A 22,319-nucleotide genomic window follows, 5' to 3' on the forward strand; every position below is an offset into this window, starting at 1 on the left:
CAGGTGTGTTTCTCTGTGAGAGCTGCAAGAAACATCTAGCGACGAACTTAATCTTAGCTTGTACGTGTCAACCGCCACACGATAAGACACGAAAGTTTGCGATAGTTGACCGTATGATTGTTTGGACTAGTACATGCGCATTCACGAGATGCAGCTGCATGCGGTATGCATGTAACGTTGCGCATACCATGAGATATGTGCAAACTGACACACATTTTTCCAACAATGCTATGCTACTATATGCATTCGAGCTTCGTTAGAGCGAACAGACAGAATACTACGCGTATTTCGAAAGTTTACATTTCATAGATATTTTTTGTAAAATAAATACACACACGTTGAAAGAATGTTTATAATATGTCCACTATATTTATGATAATTTAAAGATACGAAAGTATTTTATGTGTGTATATATTTGCTTTTATTGCTATTTTTATATCAAAAAGTTTGATTATATTAAGCCATCGTTAATTTTAATTTTAATTTGAATGTAAAAAGAATATAATATATTTTCAAAAAGTATCTTTTAATTTAGCAATGTTACTATGCAATTGCGACGCAATACGTATCTTGTTAGAAAGAGCAATATACAGAGAAGGCAAGATTGGAAAAAGAGGTTGAAGCTGTTACAGAACGATTGTGTACATGCACACAATCGCCGTGATGATAACAGCGCTCTCATGGCGCGATACGCAGGTCATTATCATTAAGAACACCGGTATATGAAGAGAAAACGTTTTCTTGCGAGCAATCCTGTTTGCAATTACGACTGCGTGCGTTTTCGTTGGGTCGAAAACGATTCACGCTTCACGTAATCGTCGACGAAAAGAAGTCGGGGCCGTGCATTACGCGAATTATCACGTGTGGCATCCAGGGACAGACGTTGATTATACTGTCGCTGAAGAATGTATGATCCACGGAATACACTCAAGATAAAATCTTTGACAGATATTACAACATATTACAAGCTAATTATTAGTTAAAATTTTTGTTTTCATTATCGATATTGTAATTCCTTCACAAACTACGAAAGAATTCGGAGATAATTATAGGAAAACGTACGAAAAATGTATTAAGATGTTAACAATTTTTGAAAGCCTGTCAATTCGTTTTCTTGCATGCGTAAAGTAATAATTTCATAAGTGTGAAAAATGAATAATATCGCTTTGAGCGGTGAGAAGACTGTTACGTAACGAAACACGTACGACCATAGTAAAGCTGATTCATACTTTATAGGTACGCATTTTCTGAATGACCTACAGAAACCTGTGTAGTGTGTCTAAAAATAACTCGACGTATGTTTTGTATCTTACGATGTATAGTGCGCAATTACGGGTTTACTCGCTTTTAGATAACATGGGTGATGTCATCAATCACAATTAATTTATCGAATTGCCATTTTAAATTAATTCTCTTAAACATTAATATTGCATTAATATAGATATATTATCTATATAATTATTAATAATTTAAATAGTTAATACGATATATATTTATTATCGCTTTTAAAAAAGCAAGTAAAATAATATTCGTTATTGTTGTATAATAATATAATAAAAGAATTTCAATCTTAAATTTAAACTAACTTAATAATTATTATATATGTAAAATTATAAAAAATACAACAAATGTTTACTATTTTTAAAGTGTCAGCAAAAGAAAATTGAAAATAATTATTACCTTCAAAGAAGGAGACGATTATAAATTTTGTCATTTAAAAATATAATTAGATTGTTGTGTAATTATTCCATGGTTTTAATTATTTCGATTTTATAGAATTAGTTGTAAATGTAATGATTGCAAACGTTGCAATGTTGCAGTTTTCAAATATTCTAACAACAGTTACATAGCATACATGAAGCACATAATTTTCAAAAATCCCGTTTTTATTGATAACGTGTTTCATATAAGTTTTTTTGACAGAATACTTTATACGTTCTCATTTTTCAGAAATGAATCAATTCCAGGATAAGTGAAATAAATCTCTTTATATTTTTATATTGGCCCGAATCATTCTGTTCATGAAGAATACTCTTTTAATAGCTTTTGCAGCGATGATTCATAACTCGCATGTTATCACAGCATCGACATTGATATTTCCGGTATGAGTAAGACGAGTCACTCCTCTGCCCCCACCCTTTTCCTTCTATACTATAAGAGATTAATCAAGTGTTAACACTTTTATCAATGATTAAATGTCATTTACCATACAGTTTGATTGCTATTTGATTCTTACGATTAAATTTATGCACATAATTGCATATTTAAAAATAATTTGTTTGATCATTATCATCATTTTTGTCTGAAGCTTGCTAAAATCGTATACATATCATTGAAATATTCTAACGTCAATAGACATATGCACATACACACATATATAAACTATTCAATAAATAATTATTTTTTATTAATAGAATTTTCTATATGTCATATGTATAAAATATGTTTTTATAGCTCATCATATTTTGCTACTCTGAAAAAAAGAATATCTCAATTTAGTTTTCAATTATGTGATAAGTGTGTGTGTGTGTGTGTGTTTTATATAATGCTCGTCATTGCAATCGTTATGCAAAATAAATTATTCCATGATATCATGAATCATGATGCAAAATAAATATATATTTTGCAATTATATATATTCAACAATTATATAATAAAAAACTTGATTACTTTTTCGCACCTTTTTCTACAATCAAGGCTGAAACTATATTGTACGATTTATGTTCACTATGTAGCGATAAATATCGAGTAATCTTACGCGATAGACCATGAAGACAAGTAGACCAAACTTGTAAAGTTATATAATAATTCGCACAATTATAACAATTTCAATCGTAAGCTCTCCGGATGGATTACAAGATTTTGTAAAAATGAGGTGATAAGAAAAAAGCAAATAAGCAATTTTTAAATATATAATAAGAATTGTCTTCATCATTTTCAGCGGCTTTATGTCCGCGTTGAAAATACCAATTTTGTAAATTATCTTATGTTGTACTTGACATACATAACTGATTGTAGTCGGTGTCAAATGCAATACATTTCCATCTGGTCTCATTGGATTTACCGCGCGTTGACACGTCTCTCCCGCTACACTCTATTGCTTATTATACCATTCTTTCAGATGGAACTCTTTTACGGTCTTCAGAATACGGCATCGATAATCGACCGGCGGAACAAATGCAATCAAGACGAGGCAACCATTCGGAGACGTGACCTCGGTGCGTTTCGACAGCGGCGTCGACATTACATCGACTACGTGTCGAATGATGGCGACATCGATGCCGCCGTCGACGCCACCGCGGGAAAATAAATTCGTGGGACGGACGTCGTCGTCTTCCTCATCAATTCCATTCGGCGCGCGAGCGCGATACTCGCAGTACCAATCAAGCAAACGCACGTCGTTCATCCGTCGAGCGGAGTATCCGCGTTTATTGCCAGGACACAACTCGACCACATAGACGGAAAACCAATTTGCAAATAGGTCCGTTAGGATATGCGTAGGGTTAATCGGCGTCGGATCGGATTCGCGTTTATCGTGACACGCTGATCGTACGATATTCGAATGAGAATCCATCCGTCGTTTACGTTGAAATACTAATTAGCCGTTCCTACTTCGCACCCTTCTCGCGTCTTTACGTCTGCGATGACGCATGGGTTACCGATTGATCGCGATTCTTTAATAAACTTTCAAAGCATATGTGACTGAACAATATTAGAACTTCAGAAACAAAGATTGGAATGGTTATAACTCTGACATGTTTAACTCATTGTATTATATTTAAAATTATATATAACTATTATATATATATATATATATATATATATATATATATAAAATTATAAATATATAATCTTTCTTATCTAATTATATATACATTATATCGGTTTTTAATTAGTCGTATAATGTAACTTTCTATTTAAAAGAAGATATACACATTTATTAGACAATATAATATATATTAAACTTTCATATTTACAGAAATTATTCACATAGAAATAAAGTTTAAATCTCTTTAGTACGCAAATGGATGCGTCAAGTAAAGCTAGATTGCAACTAGGCACTCACGCACCAATAAGTGCGCCATTACCATTTATGGTAATCGGGGAAAGACGAAGTAACGGCGGCGTCCTTCGCCAGTTTACAAACAATAACATTCTGGTCTATTAGGCGATCACCCTGGAGGATAATTGCTAATTGCTCGACTGAACCGTGATATTAGGTAAGGAGACACCTATGTTTATATAGCTACGAAGGGAAATTAATTCTGCAATTTATTCTTATCATTTTTTAAAGCTTTTTTTGATATGGTAACACGCGCTTGGCTGGATCAACATTTCGAAAAAATTTGCAGACTTATTATTATTTGACACAACTTAAATGTCGAAAGCAACGTTTCTTATCGCAACTTTGTAGCTGGCGATAAGACGTTCGTGCGATGGAGCGGTATCTGCAATGCGCGTGCGATAAATTAGACACGCTGGAATACTAATGAGTTTGCGAAAGACCCGCATCTGTCAGAAAGAAATGGACTCGTTTTATCCCGCGGCTCTCATGCCTTCGCTGGTTTATCCGTAGACGATTTCTTTCGACGATCTTCTGTCTTTCTTTTTTCTCTCTTTCTCTCTGTCATTAATCGACGTCCTTTGATTGCACATACGACCCGACATACTTCTTAGAAATTGATTGCGCAACAACGCCATGATCACGATGCGCATTTACATAACTGCAGTTTCATTCATATACTTCTTGATTCAGGCACACATACACGGTGGCCTGTGCCCCTTTAAATCGCAGCAGCTACGCGCAGAATCCTCTCAAGATGAAATCACGCTGTCCGTATCGAGGAACAAACGAGCGAATGAGTTTAATTTTGTACGTGTATTAACCAAATACTTTTTTGTTCGATTATTGGTTTGTTTGTATGGGTCTTTTTCGCCTGTCTAGGATAGTTTTTATTTCTTTCAAGTAACTTTGCCTGCTACTACTGACCTTTTTATCTGCGCGAGCAAAATCATTTGTCTCTCTTGGATTTCCACACAGACGCGGAAATGCGGTTTCCTCTTCTGGTCAAAGCGATATCGCAGATATGTGTTGACATCTGCATCCGCTTTACATGCCGCATTTAAATGTACGTTGTATGATGTAAATAACTAAAATTAAATTTGGATCGAGTAAAGTTTTTCCTTTCTCTCTTTATATGATATATAAAATATTAGTAAATTAAAAAATTATTTGAATATTTGATGAAAAGTTTATGTAATAATTATTGCATTTCTAAAAATTGAATTTGTATACATATCGGATTATATTTCTGTAAATTTTGTGAGGTTTTCAATATAGGAGACAAATTTATTCTATTGTATTGTATTTTCTTTCTAATTTATATTACGAGCATATATTGAATTGCAAATCAATATTTTTGTACGTATCTCGCAATATTATGTATAAAAAATGGCTGATTGATTTGTACAATCAAAATCCGTGCAAATGCTTTTAAGCAACGACGAACGTTCGCTGAAACTGTTCCAGTTTTCTCGAGGATGACATAACCGTTGCGAATCAATTACGCTGGAAGCTTGGTGAATCGCTCCTGGCGTAATACGGTTCAAATCGACTGTGGACATTTGCCGTTCTGACGTGGAGGCGCCAAAAGCCGATCGCATCATGCGTACATACACAAACGAACAGGTATAAACACACGTGCGCAAATTGCACATATATACGCACATGTGCGATATGCATGCGTATGATATCCTTGAGCTAACCTCGGCTATAGTCACCAAATATTTACCAGCATATTTCGGAGATTGTTAATATTGGTTCTTGCATGCTCTCGTATTGATCTCGCATGAATTATGTAATCTAAAAGCCATATCACTTGGAATTATCCTCGAAATCAGATCGAAAAGAAATATCATATCTATCGATCAAATCGAATGTTAGACAAAAACTATTAACGCTCAAAGAATGTTATTTACTGTCTGATGTTTAAATATTTATTATAATGATATGATGTTTTTGCGCTATATCTCTGAACACTACACATTCATATACAATCGTAGAAATCAACGATGATATATTTTGAATTGCTGACATAGTAATAATGACGTAAAAAATCTATGATATATATATACGCGATATATTTTTGAGAATAATACATATTTTCATAGATAAAAGAAGCACATCATAAGTGTGATAAAATGGTAGAAGTTTGCAGTACGTGATAGAAATTAAGAAAAAGAGAGATTTTGAACGGAATTGCAGATCTGAATATTTAAGTGAAGTTAATTAAACACGTTGAAATTGCTTCATTAAACAGAAGTAATCTACGATATAATAATCCCCTTCTCTTAAGGAGTAGGAGAGCGCAAAACTTTCTGTCACTGCCAAGTCGCTCGTCGGGATTCATCTTGAGAATATCTCCGCGCGAAAGTCGGTCCTCTCAGAATTTAATAACGTTCCCTCGGAAAGTTCTTTAATCGCGCACGCGCGGCATTGAAACGGCGCGATTAGCAATTACGAAGAGATTTTTCTCTCTGTCACTTCTTTCAGCTTTCATGTACCCATTTTTTAGTTTCATCCCTGAATAAATTTATTTCATTGCGTAAGACATTTGTTTTTTTCACGCTCTTTTGTGCTGCTCTTATTCGTAATGATATTGAAAATTCGTTTCATAGATATATAAAGATCTATGCATTTTCTATATTATATGTTATATCGTGATCGCGCGGAGAGAAAGAGAGACAAGATTGTGGTATTTTTTTATCTTATAAAAATGAGCAACAATATTTCTCTTTTTTCTTGAGACAAAAAACAATATATATGTATATATAATGTTAAGTCTATCTTTATATGTCTATAATTTATTTTTTTTTACATATTTTTTGAAGATTTAATATTTATAATTTGGTGCAACAAGGTGCGAAAATTTTTGCGCGAGAAAGAAAAAATCGTGAATCCGTGTTCGCACCTGCAAAGAGCGTTATTCTCGTCGGGAATAAAAGTGTACATGCACCGTCCGACCACTGAGTTAAGCCACGGAGTGTTTTTAATTAGGAGCACTATGCTAATTGCCCGGAGGACATTAACAGGACCACGCAGTCGGTTAACGCGCTACTACGCGCTCGTATCGATCCCGCTTACAGTCTTGTAACTGTCGCAAAATGAGGAAGAGCGGGATGTACGGGGGTGGAAAAAGGGCTGGAGGACAAGAAGAGAAAATGAGAAAGTCGGGAATGCGAGAAGGTGAGAGAAAGAAGAGAAGAGCTCGAGCTTAACGTTGCTTTATCAACATTAAACCAACATTTATTATTACATACATGAGAAAGTTCACCGACGGGAACATACAGAAAAGAAGCATAAAAAAAATGAGCAGTGAGAAACAATAGGTGAAATACATTGCCAGGTGTTTGTGTTACAAAGATTTTTGCAGTTTTATTGTCGCTTCTTATAATTAATGATTCAAATATCTCTGCATTGATAATAAATAATAATCGTTATAATCACACAAATTAGATTTATGAGGATCTTTTTCCAAGTTATTTAGTGCAGCTCATTATACTGCAAATTCTTTGAACAATAATAAATCTTTTTTCTTTGTTGAAGTCATTTATTAATCGCGTTGTGTACTGTTAGAGTGTACTTGATATATGCGGCTGATTGCAAATATATGTAAATGCAATTAAACAAGTGTCGCAATCACGGGACATAAAGGCCAGCATAAAGCATGGATATATAAATTACGTAGTAGAGGCGCAAGAGTAAAGAAAAAGATGAATTAATGCGATATGTTAAGTTTGCTCCGCATGCCGAATAACATTGTGTATGTGCAAATGTATGTGCGAATATGTGTGGTACACTTCACGGGGCAGTAACTAACTCGTGACATTTATTTCAGTGGCTGTATAGTAACTTTATCCATCTTTTTACTGCTCTCATTGCGCCCCGTTCTTTCTCTCATATTCCCTCAAGAACGGACTCATTTTCCGTCGCGCGTAGCGCAGTATAAATATTGACAAAAATATGTTTCGTCTTTTCCGAGCATATTTAATTGTGTGACAAACCGTCACTCCGATGGTCACTTTCTTTGCGGAATAATTGCATTGTTGACTCGTTCCAGTATACGAAAATATTAAACTTTAATACAATTTTTACATATTATATTATACATCTCGCATATATACGTGTGCTTCTTCTCTCGCTATTTAATCTCAAAAAGTAAATACTTGACATAATACACTTAACGAAAGAATAAAATACGTAATAAACAAGCACGTAAAAAACATACTCCTTTAAAATTAATATTTAACATATTTTTGCTATTGTGTATATATATTTTAAGTAATCGCAAATATTTAATAAGATTAAAAATTATTTGTACTAACAATGTCGGAGAAAGTTATTGTAATATTCACGCAATCACGTAACGACATAGTTTGACATACAATGCATACAATGCATCGATGCAAGGATAACGTCAGCCACCGGAACTTACCTATTATGGAAGTCCTTCTATAGGCAAAGAGTCGACCCGATCGAGTATATGCATTACACATGTGTCATCGTACACATATCTCTAAAATTTATACGTTCCCGTTCAGGTCCCTTCAATCTGTTATTACTCATTTGATAGTAAAATTAGCATTTTTGCGCAATTATGTTAGACCTAATTATAGTATTCGCTCAATATTAGCTAAATGAGAAAACAATCGGAATGCGTGTAAAATTCGTTAGCCAAGTCACGCGATATATAGAAAAAATAATAGCTATTGCATTATTTTATATCTTCACGGCCGATGAAGATCGTGCCATTTTTGAAACAATATTCTGTGCAGATAATATCAAAAATGCTATTCTACCTATTCATTATTCTCGCCAAGTTTGTCAGTAATTGTCCGCATCCTTTTCCACGCGTGCTCCGATCTGCAGTCCGCATTCCTCGTACACATTCCTTGCGACAATTTTTATAATTACGGATTTCAAAACTCGATTAATATCATTCGTTAAGGATCATGTTGTGTGGCGGAAACTGCGTAATGTGGGTAATCGAGTCTTCGCCCCTCCCGATGAATAACGACCACCGAGGTAACCGTACTCATCAACTCTCGTTAATGGCACTCAATCGACGCGCATTAAGTATGCCTCGTCACGAAATGCGGCTTGCTTATTTCCCGCCGATCTGCACGCCGATCTATCTACCGGAGTTTGGTGGATAAAATAGAGGTAGGTACTCTGTACTTTGTCAGAGACGGTGCACGCGCATGTACTTAATTACGAACGAATGTACGCGCGCGAGGACACGCATTCGCCGAGTTGTCGCGCGCAGCAGCGGCGAATTGTGCCGGAGGATCTGGTTTCTCTGTAATGAGATGAATCATGTGAACTCTCGCGCGTATTTCTACGTTAGGTATGTAGATGCGTATGTATCTCTAAGTTCGTAATACCCGGAACTGGACAGAATCGTGTGAGCGTTGGCAGCGACGGTAGCTTCTGGTGTGGCGCGAATTGTTTCTACGGAACGTTCTGATGCGGAAACTCTCCTTTCGCTTTGTAACTTTGTCTCGTTAATTAACGTAATCCGAATCGCTCAAGACGAGCGCAGCTGCGCTTTAGCCATTTCGCGATACGTGAAGATTGTTGCTACGACGTAGTAAAGAGCATGGTACTTTGAATGGTACTCTGCAGCCTTTAATTACGCAACACAATGCGGTACGTTAATCGTCCTTTGTCAATTGTCGCTTAAAAAGGATTATGTAAAAGTTTTATACTACTAGAAAAGTTTATAAAGTTTATCACACACACAATAGTGATATTTTATTATGTGATAAATATTTAATATTTGCATCTGTCAAATGCGATTGAAAATAATGGTGCTTGAATCTCTATTTTTACTTATTATAGCGATAAACCAAGAATAAACCAAAACAGAAATCAGCGGCGCGTTTAATGCGAATTTAACAACCTAATGAACGATGTCTCGCATCACAAATAGATAACTTTCTTACGTGATCGATCATGCATAATATAAAACCGCATTCTAATCATACCCGTACAAATGCATCGATTATCGCAACCTGTCGTCTGCATATAAAAGTCGACTGGCTGATGATAAGTAGTCGATTATTTTCCATTATGGTTTTGATATGACGGTCGCGTCGAACAATAATGAAACGTACATGTCGTCGTTGCTTTCTGCGATGTATCAAGAAACTGTTTGCGGCTTCTGCGTACGATTGACTTTCCATCATTCGTCGAAACTCGCCGCAATCGCGCCGAGAGCTCGACGGTTTATAAATCTCGATTATTTTCGCGGATAGAAATTGCGCGCTGTTTAACTTTGCTGACGGGAGGGAAAAAGAGAAAAACAGAGGTAATGCTATTCTATTGCTGACATTAAAGTTATAAATCCGATGTCCCGCGCAGACAGTAGGACGGGATAATCCCGTAATTGGGCGAATGTGAACTTAAGGGTCCTTCTAAGCAACAACGCTTCCGATGATTTTTCGTAATAATATTGTACAAATGTTGATTAACTTAAGCAAGAGTCCGTCATAAAGCTTTTTCGATGCTCTCGCGGCGAATTGTTGGTACATTTTTAAGATATAATATATATCTCGCAAGCAATTTCGCGATGTTTGAATTAATTTTTTTTTTTTACTTGAAGGAACAATATCTAAATATTACATATATTTTTATTATAATTTTATATAATTTAATTTCTACTTTAAAGATGAAAAGCTTTCTTTTTAAAAATTTTTATTGATGTGCCATCAATACATCTTACAAAATAAAAATAACAACACGCTAAAAGGTTAAAAGTGAAAACGAGCATTTCGAGGAAAAAAATTCTTAGCATGGTATTTTTGCACAGCTCTACAGGCAAAATCAAGGTCTTCAATCGATGTTAATTAAGGAAAGATGAGTAATGCGGTTAAATGTGAGAAGGCTCTTTATTTTGCATTCATCTCAAATAACCGTGAGCAGCAGGTAATACGCTTCGCGAGTCATCTTCATCTTCTTGCCGAGAATCTCGCTCGTGTCGTTCTCTCCATCAGAGTTTTTGCTTTTCTTCGCGCGTGCTTCGTTATATCGGCGCGGGATGATAGTAGAATAATAACGTAAGAGTAAAATGCGCGTGAATTTCTGAGCATCGAGGAAACACGAGGATCGATAATTGCTTTAATTCATGCAGCTATGCCATGGCTTCTGATCCGCGCGAGTTGTTAGTACGCGCAATCATGCGTGCATAGTTAGCTGACAGTCTCTCCGTACGTGTACACAGTGTAATATTAATCACACTCTTTTATGCTTATAATCTTTCCGAGACATTTTTGTATCGTATTATAAAGTCGATGTTGGACGTTCCTTTGCTAGCGCGTGCACTTGTTCAGCATATTTAATGAGTCTGGCTGCCGCAGACAGCTCGATGAGAATGCAACTAGGATTCCTTAATTTCTCTTTTTCAGTCTAGACTCTTGCTTTTCTCATTTCTGGTCTTCACCGCGGAAATAAAAATGCGTAGACGATTCTGATGTTACAGTTGCGACTATGACTGACGAATAAATTCTTTCTAATTTTTACGAATTGTTAAATCGATTAATCACAATTATGTGTCATTGACGTATGAACTTATAGATTTGTACATTGATATTGGATTTTTATAATAATTTATATATATATATATATATATATATATATATATATATATATTTATATTATATTTAAGATATGCATATTACAGTCAAATTAGGAATTTACTCATGTTTATTTTTCTTTGTACGATGTTGTGTAGACATGTATAAATATCAATATATATTGTTTCTCTATTATTAAATATATTATTAAATATAATTTTGAGATCATAAAGAGAGATGCCGCGTAAATATCTAATAATATTTTTTTTGGCATGAACGCATGAGATCGATACATTTAAATAAATATATTTTTTTAAATTATTTTAAAAAATACGATTTATTTCATTTATTCTTATTTAGTTTACTTATTCATTATTGATATATTATTCTGATCTCTTGAGTTCTTGCAGCAACCTGTTATTTTTCGTTTGCGTTGATTTTCTATAAATGCAACGAGACGGTAGGCCAGACTTTCGTGACACTTGTGTGATGCTTATTTCCGAGGCACTCTCGTGAACGTCTCTCAAGGATCCAAATGCGCAGCTTTGAGCTTCTCTCCTGCCTACTCGTAAGGAAATATCGTTATGCACGTTATATGTATGCATTTGCTTGTTCAACTGCATGTGCGACCACAGTCTCATCCGGCAACCCCAAAGTAGCATCGCACTCTGCATTTTTATTGGCGCATTACATTATCTTGCTGCCCGATGGCGGAACGCAGTAAAAGACTGTCCCCGAAAGACAAATATGTGTGTGCACGTCGTGCTCAGCACCTTAGGAATCCATCCGAAGCGGAGTGCCTTGAATCTCTTTATTGGAAATTTCGCCGATAACTGATGCTCCATTAAGCTACCGTCGCGGAGAACATGCTCGCGCGAGTATCGGCACTTCATGCATAAATTGTTAGTTGGGGTTTGTCGAATTCCAAGTAGCTTTTGCGTTTAGGGTCTGTCGGATCCCAAGTAACTTTTGCGCTTGGGGTCCGTCAGACCCCAAGTAGCTTTTGCGCTTAGGGTTTGCCAAACCCCAAGTAGCTTTTGCGCTTGGGGTCCGTGGAAACATTATTAAAAATCTAGATAAAAGCAACAAGACATTATTCTTTCATAACGCTAAAACTCGTTATTTTGATGGTGATTATTTTAATATTTGTTATATAAGTAATGTTTAACAAGATTAATTATATAAATGTTTAATACAGATTAGTTATATATTATATATATATATATATATATATATATATATATATATATATAAAATACTAAAAGAAAAAAAAGAAAATCTGAAACTTAAAGAAATATATGATTTAAAAAATCTTCGTGTATAGACTTACTTTACGCCTTAATCACATTGAAGAACGATGTCAGCATCACAAATCAAACATCCAAATAAGGGCTGATTTTTCTTAAGCAATCAAAGTTGTTTACCTGTACAACCTTGACAAATTTTTATTACCGGACAAAACCATCGAACAGATACGCGACATGCTTCTTCACGTCTCAAGGATTCGATTGCCGCGACGTCGGTACGAATCGTCAGAACTCGACAGAGTTAGACTTTATTTGAGCGCGTCTCGTTAACGGTAACACGCGTACGTGGCTCCAACGGTTGACATGTTTCTTCGAAACACATGTTAGGTCGAGAAATTAAAGTTTCTTTGAGCGCGAGAAGAGTCGGTTCATCGCGATGATAACCTCGGTGTATCTCCGGCAGCGTTTTCATTTATCATGAGATGACCGTTGAAGCGGGTTAATAAAGGAGTTGCGCAGGCTTTGCTGTCCCCTGACTCTTGATGAGCTTCAATTTATTCGCAAAGCTTACGGAATATAATAAATGCCGCTTCTCTTCTGCGCAAGAGCAATTAACTATAGCGGCCGGATTGCGTGCAAGCAGATAGCTGCGCATCTGTAAACGACAACCATTATACTTCCATTTCGCGAACGAACTTAATGAAACAGATTCGTTGAATGTACAATTATGCGCGTGTATGAAGCAGTTTGTTTTATAGTCGAGATTACTATCAGCAGCTTAATCGCTTTCTTAATTTCTGGTACTTTGAGTATCTGGTACTCAAGAGTAAGGATTCTGCTTTTTTTCTTTATGATATATTATTTTTTAAATTTGTGCGGTATTATTCAAAATTCTAGTTAAAAAGTCGAAAATGTGAAAATTTTATTTATTTATAGGATAAAAGAAAATAAAAAAAATTTTTTTTTAATTATATTCGTATAAAAATTATTATTATTATTATTTTATTATCTTTACCAATTTTTATTGTAAATATTTAAAACTTCTCATTATCGATAATAAAATAGTGTTTTGATATGTTAAGACGTTTTTTGTTACTATGTAATTGATGCAACGTAATACCGTTGTTCATTAATTATCTTCTAAAATCCATATCATCGAAAATTTACCCATGACTGGCCATCTTTAACAATATCTCGTCAATGATACAGCTAAATCCTTGTCCTTTGCGAATCATAAAAAAAGGAAAGAGAAGGAAAAAAATACAAGATAGAAAAAAAGAACGAAAAGAGCGCTAAATTCGTTTTCGCGTATAATGCTCGTTGCTTCCGTTCATATTTCAAAACATGAGCCATCTCATTGAGGGCCACATCGAATTTCATGAATATCATATTAGATATGCCGCCACATATATGCCGTTTTAGAGGCCAACTCTTGATTCGAATGCACGATAAAGCGAGACGTAATGTCAACTCGGCTTATTTTGCGAGCCGAGTTACATTCCCTCGGAGAATACGGCGCCGAAAATGGGATAGAGCACTAGGAATGGATCTGCGGTTTTGTGTTGGGAAAATCATGTCGCATCCACTTTATCTTATTCGCAGCTTCCGGTCGATTTTCTTCGGCAAGAAACTGCGAGAGGGTAACGACTGTGACTATCGGCAAGCCTAAAAAAAGGAAGTCCGTTATAAAAGCTATAGACCGATTTTATTTTATCGCGACATTGTCATCGGCGAATTACCGCGTAAACCTGCAATGTTCGAGTGGATATTACGTTGGATTTGCAATAACTGCAAACGTTTGAGGATTTATATCGCATTTTGATCTCGCGCGACAATCATATTGAACACAATGCGCGCGCGCACGATTTGCTAAGCTTCTTACCGTACTGAACAATATTTTTGAAAATGCCTGCTATGTTTTTTGCTTTTAATAATGCAAATTTAGTTAAAGATTGTTAATCCGACTATGATATTTATTTATAAAGTAGATAGTTATATTCTTTATTTTTATTTTTATTATTTTTATTAACATTTAATTTTTCTTGCAATTTGCTTAATTAATCGTATATTTGTATTATTAATATATATATATATATATATATATATATATATATATATATATAAATTATGCATACTGTAATGCAAAGCGTTCAATGATTGTTAATTCGATTCAAAGATATTTATAGTTGCAATCTTACTCGAAAACGGGCATCATGAATCACGAAATCAGCAAACAAGTTGCGAGTATTCGCAAAATCAATCGTTGAATCGTGGCCAAAGATCGGAAATAGAAACAGGATTTGAGGCGACTGGTTTTGGACCACTCGCCAAGATTTCTCACTTTTTAAACTATCGTTTCCTTTTTTTTCTTTTACCCCAATTTTTCCATCGCTTTTTCTTTTATTCTTCTCTCACCAACACACGTAGTTCAATATACCATATCATCTTTTTTGTCGTTTCTGTCCGCTTTCTCGCAGAACAATAAATTTGCCGGACTTAAATCCCGGTCAGCGCACGACCACGATCACCATCGACCGCTTCCGCTTCCACGCTGACTATGTACCACGCGCCGAACGGGGAAATGCGGTTTGTATAAGCTTCGTGCCCCCCTTGTTTACCGGCCTGACGACATATTTACGAGAGCTAGGCCCCTTTGATTCAATCTCGATATTTGGTTCGATTTTCTTCGGCATCCTATATTTCGTGTCCGCGGGACGAGACTTATCAGACACTTTCGCCGCTTCCTTTTTTTAAGCCACACGTCCTCCCTCTCTCTTTTTATCTTTTTATCTCTAGTATTGTTTCATTCGCGTCTCACACACTGATGTCGCGTCGGAGAATTATTAAGAGCGCACAGCACTCCATGAAGCCGTTCATTGTTTTCCACTAAATTTATTATCTTGGTGGCGTCTCGTTAAAACCTCCTCCGTACAACGTGCAACGGACTAGTTTTGGGCGGACCCCTTGGCGTACGTGCCTGTGTACTTGTATCCTGAACGTAAGCACGATACACGTTCCCGAATTAACTCGGTTAAGCGATAATCGATTGGCTACGTTCTCTGTCTTTGCGTTCAAGGTAAGAAGTAACAGAGTCATGCTGTTTCTTCTATCCTGATCGCAAAATATATTCCGTTCAAATTGAAGTTCTTATAAATGTTTTATAAAAAAATAATATATTTTTACTAAAAATTGCTAAACTTTAATCTATGAATTTGTGATGGTAGATTGCTTTTTTATCTGGAATAATCAAGATTTTGTGATATAATAGAATTTTTTTAAATTGTAAACAAAAAGTAATATTTGTTGTTTAAACAAATATCACAAAAATCTATATAAACTCTTTTTCACAGATATTAATTTTATAATAATTTTTTTTAGCAGACAGTACATGTTTCACAGAATTCAATTTTGTCATTTGTGAGTGTATAGTATGATACATTTATATATCAGAAATTATATATATTATATCTGTCAATTTTAGCATGATTTAATTTCGTATTAGGTCGCACAAGAAAAATTATAATAATCAAAAGCGAAGATAAGAGAGAGAGAGAGAGAGAGAGAGAGAGAGAGAGAGAAATTCTAAGATCTCGTAATCACTAAGAGTAGAAGAAAAAAAGTGATATCGAAACTTTATTATGACGTCATAAAAGGGATAGGCTGTATGATTGCCGCCCTTCATTCGTCATTCGGTTCACGAATGTACTCAACCCTCTTCAGATTATACGATAGCGAGAGGGAGTCAACGTGTCACGTGTCGAATTTATGTATGATTCACATCAAACTTTCTGTTCGTTTTTAAAATTATCGTTTGGGACAGGATTTTAAGCTATGTGAATTGTTATATGATTATGTTACATTTGTATTTTTACATCGCGTTTTACTTTCTGTGATATAAAATATCTTGTAATTGATGACCCATACGGCAATCAACATTTTAATCAATCTGCGTTTGTGTCTGTTGTATTAATTGTTAATTGAATGTTTAATAATTAAAATATTGTTGGTAATTACTACATGAAATTGAACACATAATAACGTGGGTGGATTTGTAAAATAATGCATGCTCTCAAGTATTCGATATCTTGAATATTATACCAGAAAAAATATCAAAGCAGATAGCAATTAAAAATTTTAATATTATTTTTCATTAATAATAATAAGAAATTTCTTTTATTATTACGCATCTGCAAATTTACGTACAATATAATATAAAATAGATATATATGTATATATGTATATGTGTATAAAAAATTGAATATAATCTATTTTTTAAGTAATACTATCTTTGTAATTAAAATATTTTTTTTCTAATAATGTATATCTTATCTGCAATGTAAATCAATTTAAAATCATAATAAGTGCTAATGTTGGTTCAATAGGCCTTCAGTTTCTACATAATTCACTGCTGCAATTATGACACTCGGAATAGCGACGGCCCGAAATTGACAGGACAATAGACAACGCCGGGGATATTACGAAACAACAGAACTGCGATTCAACGATCAAATCCATATCGCTGCCTCCCAAAATTTCAGGTTTAGCAATGACAGCGCCGGCGATCGGTATCGATCTTGGTACGACCTATTCCTGCGTCGGGGTCTTTCGTCATGGCAAAGTGGAGATCATCGCCAACGATCAGGGGAATCGCACCACGCCGAGCTACGTCGCGTTTACAGATACCGAACGGTTGATTGGCGACGCGGCAAAGAATCAAGTAGCCATGAATCCCGTCAATACAATTTTCGGTGAGCTCGCGCAGCTGTTTCTGTGCAGATTTGTGTCAATTGGAATCCCCGACTTTTGCATAAGCTGCACGAACATGCCATTTCGATAGACTTTACGCGATAGACTAGTAGGGCGTAACCGTGACAATAAATTCCGATTAAAATTTTGATAACAGTGTCGAAATCAAGCGATTTAATGTTACTGGCGAAAACGATATATATTCGATTTTTTATTTTATTTTTACTCGCATTTTCGATATTTCGCCATCGAGAATGAGGGGAGAAAGAATCGTCGGATCTGCCGATGAAGTCGATAATGCACTCGTTTTAGCGTCGCCACTCGCAGTTTTGAAATCTACTATCGCTATGCGGATATGACTAGTACACCTTAACAAATCCTGTTTATGATGTTGATAATAGCCACAACTGTTTCCTTTCAAAGTGGTTGTCCAGTTGAATTCGTTCGATTAGGCGACTATATCTCGTTACAAGAAATTAGGCGCTTCGCGACTATATCGAAAATGATTTATTTCCAAAAAAGCGCAACAAAAAGGCTGACAATCATTTTACATTAATATAAAATTAAAAAAATTCTTATTTTATAAAAATAAGAAAAATATGTTTTAATTGACATTTAATAGTAAAATAATTTTAAGAAAAGTAAATTATATTTTATTATAATTTTTGTGTATTATTGAACGCACACGTATTATAAATTTTTTTTTAAAGTTAATAGAATGTTTGACAAATGCACTGGAAAATTTAAACAAAATTATTTTGCAGACGCTAAAAGATTAATCGGCAGACGATTCGAAGATCCATCTGTGCAATCCGACATGAAGCATTGGCCATTTACAGTTATCAATGACGGAGGCAAGCCAAAAATCCGACTGCAATATAAAGTGAGCGCACAATTAACTACGTAAATAAACGACAGAGAAAAGCCCTCTCTCTTCCTCCTCTTCTCATATACGTTTAATGAAAAAGAAAAAAAAATACCTGCCGCACGTGAAGAACCGAGTCGGTTAAACTGATTAAGCACGTCCCTTCCTTCATAAGTTTCATCCGGGTAAATGTTTTTCATCCCCGCGCCGCTCCATTAATTACTCGTTGCGTATTATTACAAGGGCGAAGTGAAATCTTTCTTCCCCGAAGAGATCTCCTCAATGGTTTTGACCAAGATGAAGGAAACTGCGGAAGCTTACTTGGGTACGGCCATCAGGAACGCCGTGGTCACGGTCCCGGCGTATTTCAACGACTCTCAACGTCAAGCGACGAAGGACGCGGGCACTATCGCCGCCCTGAACGTTCTGAGGATCATTAACGAGCCGACCGCAGCCGCCATCGCTTACGGTCTTGACAAAAAGAGTCACGGTGAAAGGAATGTTCTGATCTTCGATCTCGGCGGCGGTACTTTCGACGTATCAATACTGACTATCGATAATGGTATATTTGAAGTAAGTTTGCGCGCCCAGTTCGGATATATCGATAAGAAAATAATCCATATATTTCAAAATGCCTTTTTTATCATTTATTTTCATGGCGTAAACAATGAGATATACATATTGACATTAGAATTATATATATTTCATGTTTAATTTCAACTAATTATTTATTAGTTGAAAATGCTTACGTTAGAAAAACTTAGCGCTAACAACATACACGTAATAACTTATTTTTTTTTATCTAAAAAATAATTTACATTAAATATAAATTTTTAACATAACATTTTATAATTTTTTATAAAGCAATAAACTGAAAAGTTTATTTTATAATTTTTTTCTATACTTTCTTTAATATTTATTTTTGATTATCATTAATAATATTTTTTAAAGGTTAAAGCAACAGCCGGCGATACTCATCTTGGCGGAGAAGATTTCGATAACCGTCTGGTCACACATTTTTCGCAAGAGTTTGTGAGAAAATACAAGAAAGATCTGATGAAGAATAAACGAGCTGTTCGTCGGCTGAGAACCTCCTGCGAGCGTGCCAAGAGAACGCTATCCTCTTCTACGCAGGCCAGTCTCGAAATTGACGCTTTACTCGATGGCATCGACTTTTACACCTCGCTCACGCGCGCTCGTTTCGAGGAATTAAACCAAGATCTCTTTAAAAGCACTCTGGTGCCAGTGGAAAAGGCATTACGCGATTCTAAAATGGATAAGACAGAGATCCAGGATATAGTTCTTGTCGGTGGATCAACAAGGATACCACGCATTCAAAAGCTTTTACAGGTTAATTATCATGTCTCATTATCTTGTCTTTACCTTGACATATCGACGCGGATATTTCAAAGATATAATGCATTGAAAACAGTTCGCCATTTCATCAGGCAAATTAATATCTGTTGACTCAATTTCTTGTGATGAAAGCCAAGATAATATCAAGTGTTTATGTTCGGTAACAAAACACATTAAAATTCGATTCAATTTCCATACGCCATTGTCATTCTCCTCTCCGTCCCGCTACACGGAGAAAAGTTGCAGGGGGTGACACGCGCAAAAAAAACACGAGGCTAGTCCTCAGGTGTTTGTTATGGCATTAATGAACTAGATGACAAAATCAACAGACACTCCTGCTATTCCCATCGTAACTGTTGGAGAAATAGGATATATTTTTATTTGATAGAACTCCGACAGAATTGATGACACTTAATTTTCAATTGCGTCCTCTTAGGATTTTTTCAACGACAAGGAATTAAATAAATCTATAAATCCGGACGAAGCTGTGGCCTACGGTGCGGCGGTTCAAGCTGCAATTTTACACGGCGATAAGTCCGAGGCCGTGCAAGATTTGCTACTACTTGACGTGACTCCTCTATCGCTTGGCATCGAAACGGCCGGTGGTGTAATGACAGCTCTTATCAAACGCAATACAACTATCCCGTCGAAACAAACGCAGACGTTTACCACATACTCTGACAATCAGTCGAGCGTGCTGATACAAGTTTACGAGGGAGAAAGGGCGATGACCAAAGACAACAATATTTTAGGAAAGTTTGAGCTTTCTGACATTCCGGTGGCACCACGAGGGACACCTCAGATCGAAGTAAATTTCACAGAATATGACAGTCAGACGATATCGGGATTTTAGAGATAATCCAAATATCAGAAAATATAAAAATTATAGAAAAAATGTTTTGATTTAATTTTTATAAAAGCATTTTTTCTCCAACTTGCTTTCCAATTAATTTTTTGTGATAAATATAAGCTCTGGTTAATTGAGTTAAAAAGGAAAAAAAAATGTCTTTAAAAATCTGTTATCAACGCTATATCTAATTTCGGTAGTTGAATATTATTCACAAAGCTGCGCATTTGCAAGCAATCAAATTATTATAATGTTTTCTTAAGAGATATTGTGTGAAAAAACGAAATTTTTGCAATATTTGATATTGAATTTTGTTACAACTAATTTTTTCCGAATAATATGAAAATTTGAATTACATCAGCATAATGACGTGACAGAATGCGTTAATATACTGCTGGCTATTAAATCGTAACACTGTATATACATATATATATATATATATATACACATTTATATATACATTGTTACAATTTTAATGGCCAGCAGTGTATAAACAAGACAAATAATACATGACTAGGTATCTAATTATGCTTAAGACTTGAATTTAATTATTCCTATCGGCGTCACTTTTTGTTGTTCTCAAAGGGACAGTTACTTTCTTGTCAAGACTCGTTGCAGCGCATTTTTTACCGTAGTTGACTGCTTTAATGATCACTGATCAGTAATTAAAAGAGGAGAGCCTTCAGGGCTCAAACCGCTAATAAACGTTTCCGACGATCGACGTCGGAGATAAGAAAACAATCCTACGGGGCAATAGGCTCCGGAATGAACTGAACCAAGATGCGAGTCTTGCAATAAAAAAAAAAAAAAGAAAAAGAGAGAAAAAAAGGATTCTCGAGAGAGAATATATAGCTCGGCTCAAAGGATAAGAGCGAAGGCAGAGGACGATTCTCATGTCTCGAGATTCCTTTCTGCCCGTTGCCATCGGCGCACGAATCGGAAGGGGCTCTATTGGAATTGTCAGACTGTTCGGATAAGCATCCGGATGCTGGCGGTCGGCAAACGGAACAAAGTCGAAGGGGAGAATGAAAGAAATCGAAAGAGCAAAGTTAAAGGCAGCATAGTTGAAGGAAGGAGAAAGAATGCCGCGATTTCTACCATGAAATTTTTTTTCGCTTCCAGGTTACATTTGACATCGACTCCAACGGCATCCTGAATGTCTCCGCGACAGAAAAATCGACGAATAAGGAAAATAAAATAACGATTACCAATGACAAGGGACGTCTCAGCAGAGAAGATATCGAGCGAATGGTGAACGAAGCGGAAAGATATCACGTGGAGGACGAGAAACAAAGGGAAAGAATAACGGCTAAGAACAACCTGGAATCATACTGCTTTAATATAAAGAGTACAGTCGAGGAAGAAAAGGTCAAGGAGAAGATATCGGAGGCTGATCGAAAGCGCATCAGCGAAAAGTGTAACGAGATTATCAAATGGATGGACGCAAATACATTAGCACCAAAGAAGGAGTTCGAGACAAAGCTGAAAGAAGCTGAGAAGGTATTCTTGCATTTTTTTATTCGGTTTCAGGTTCGTATGATAATGGTATAACCGAATGATGCTGAAATAGATGCAGAAAGATTTTATCACGCTTAGTATGGTTTTTTTTAGTTTTTTTCGAAAC

General features: G+C 35.6%; 1 protein-coding gene across 4 annotated transcripts in view; it reads left to right on the forward strand.

Moving 5' to 3' along the window:
* The window catches only part of LOC126849570 (heat shock 70 kDa protein cognate 4-like), a 59,434-nt gene that overhangs the window by 36,370 nt on the left and 745 nt on the right, over positions 1 to 22,319 (forward strand). Inside the window, exons 3-9 of one of the 4 annotated variants that reach the window (XM_050591519.1) lie at positions 5,531 to 5,689; positions 17,264 to 17,629; positions 18,392 to 18,510; positions 18,736 to 19,065; positions 19,444 to 19,842; positions 20,285 to 20,656; positions 21,818 to 22,195. In XM_050591519.1, coding sequence (XP_050447476.1) covers positions 17,428 to 17,629; positions 18,392 to 18,510; positions 18,736 to 19,065; positions 19,444 to 19,842; positions 20,285 to 20,656; positions 21,818 to 22,195 — 1,800 coding nt within the window. In that variant the 5' untranslated portion in view covers positions 5,531 to 5,689; positions 17,264 to 17,427. The remainder of the gene's footprint in view (positions 1 to 5,530; positions 5,690 to 17,263; positions 17,630 to 18,391; positions 18,511 to 18,735; positions 19,066 to 19,443; positions 19,843 to 20,284; positions 20,657 to 21,817; positions 22,196 to 22,319) is intronic. The other 3 variants (XM_050591522.1, XM_050591520.1, XM_050591521.1) reach the window with 3 other exon arrangements.

The sequence above is a fragment of the Cataglyphis hispanica genome, chromosome 5, assembly GCF_021464435.1.
Source record: "Cataglyphis hispanica isolate Lineage 1 chromosome 5, ULB_Chis1_1.0, whole genome shotgun sequence".
Taxonomy (NCBI): domain Eukaryota; kingdom Metazoa; phylum Arthropoda; class Insecta; order Hymenoptera; family Formicidae; genus Cataglyphis; species Cataglyphis hispanica.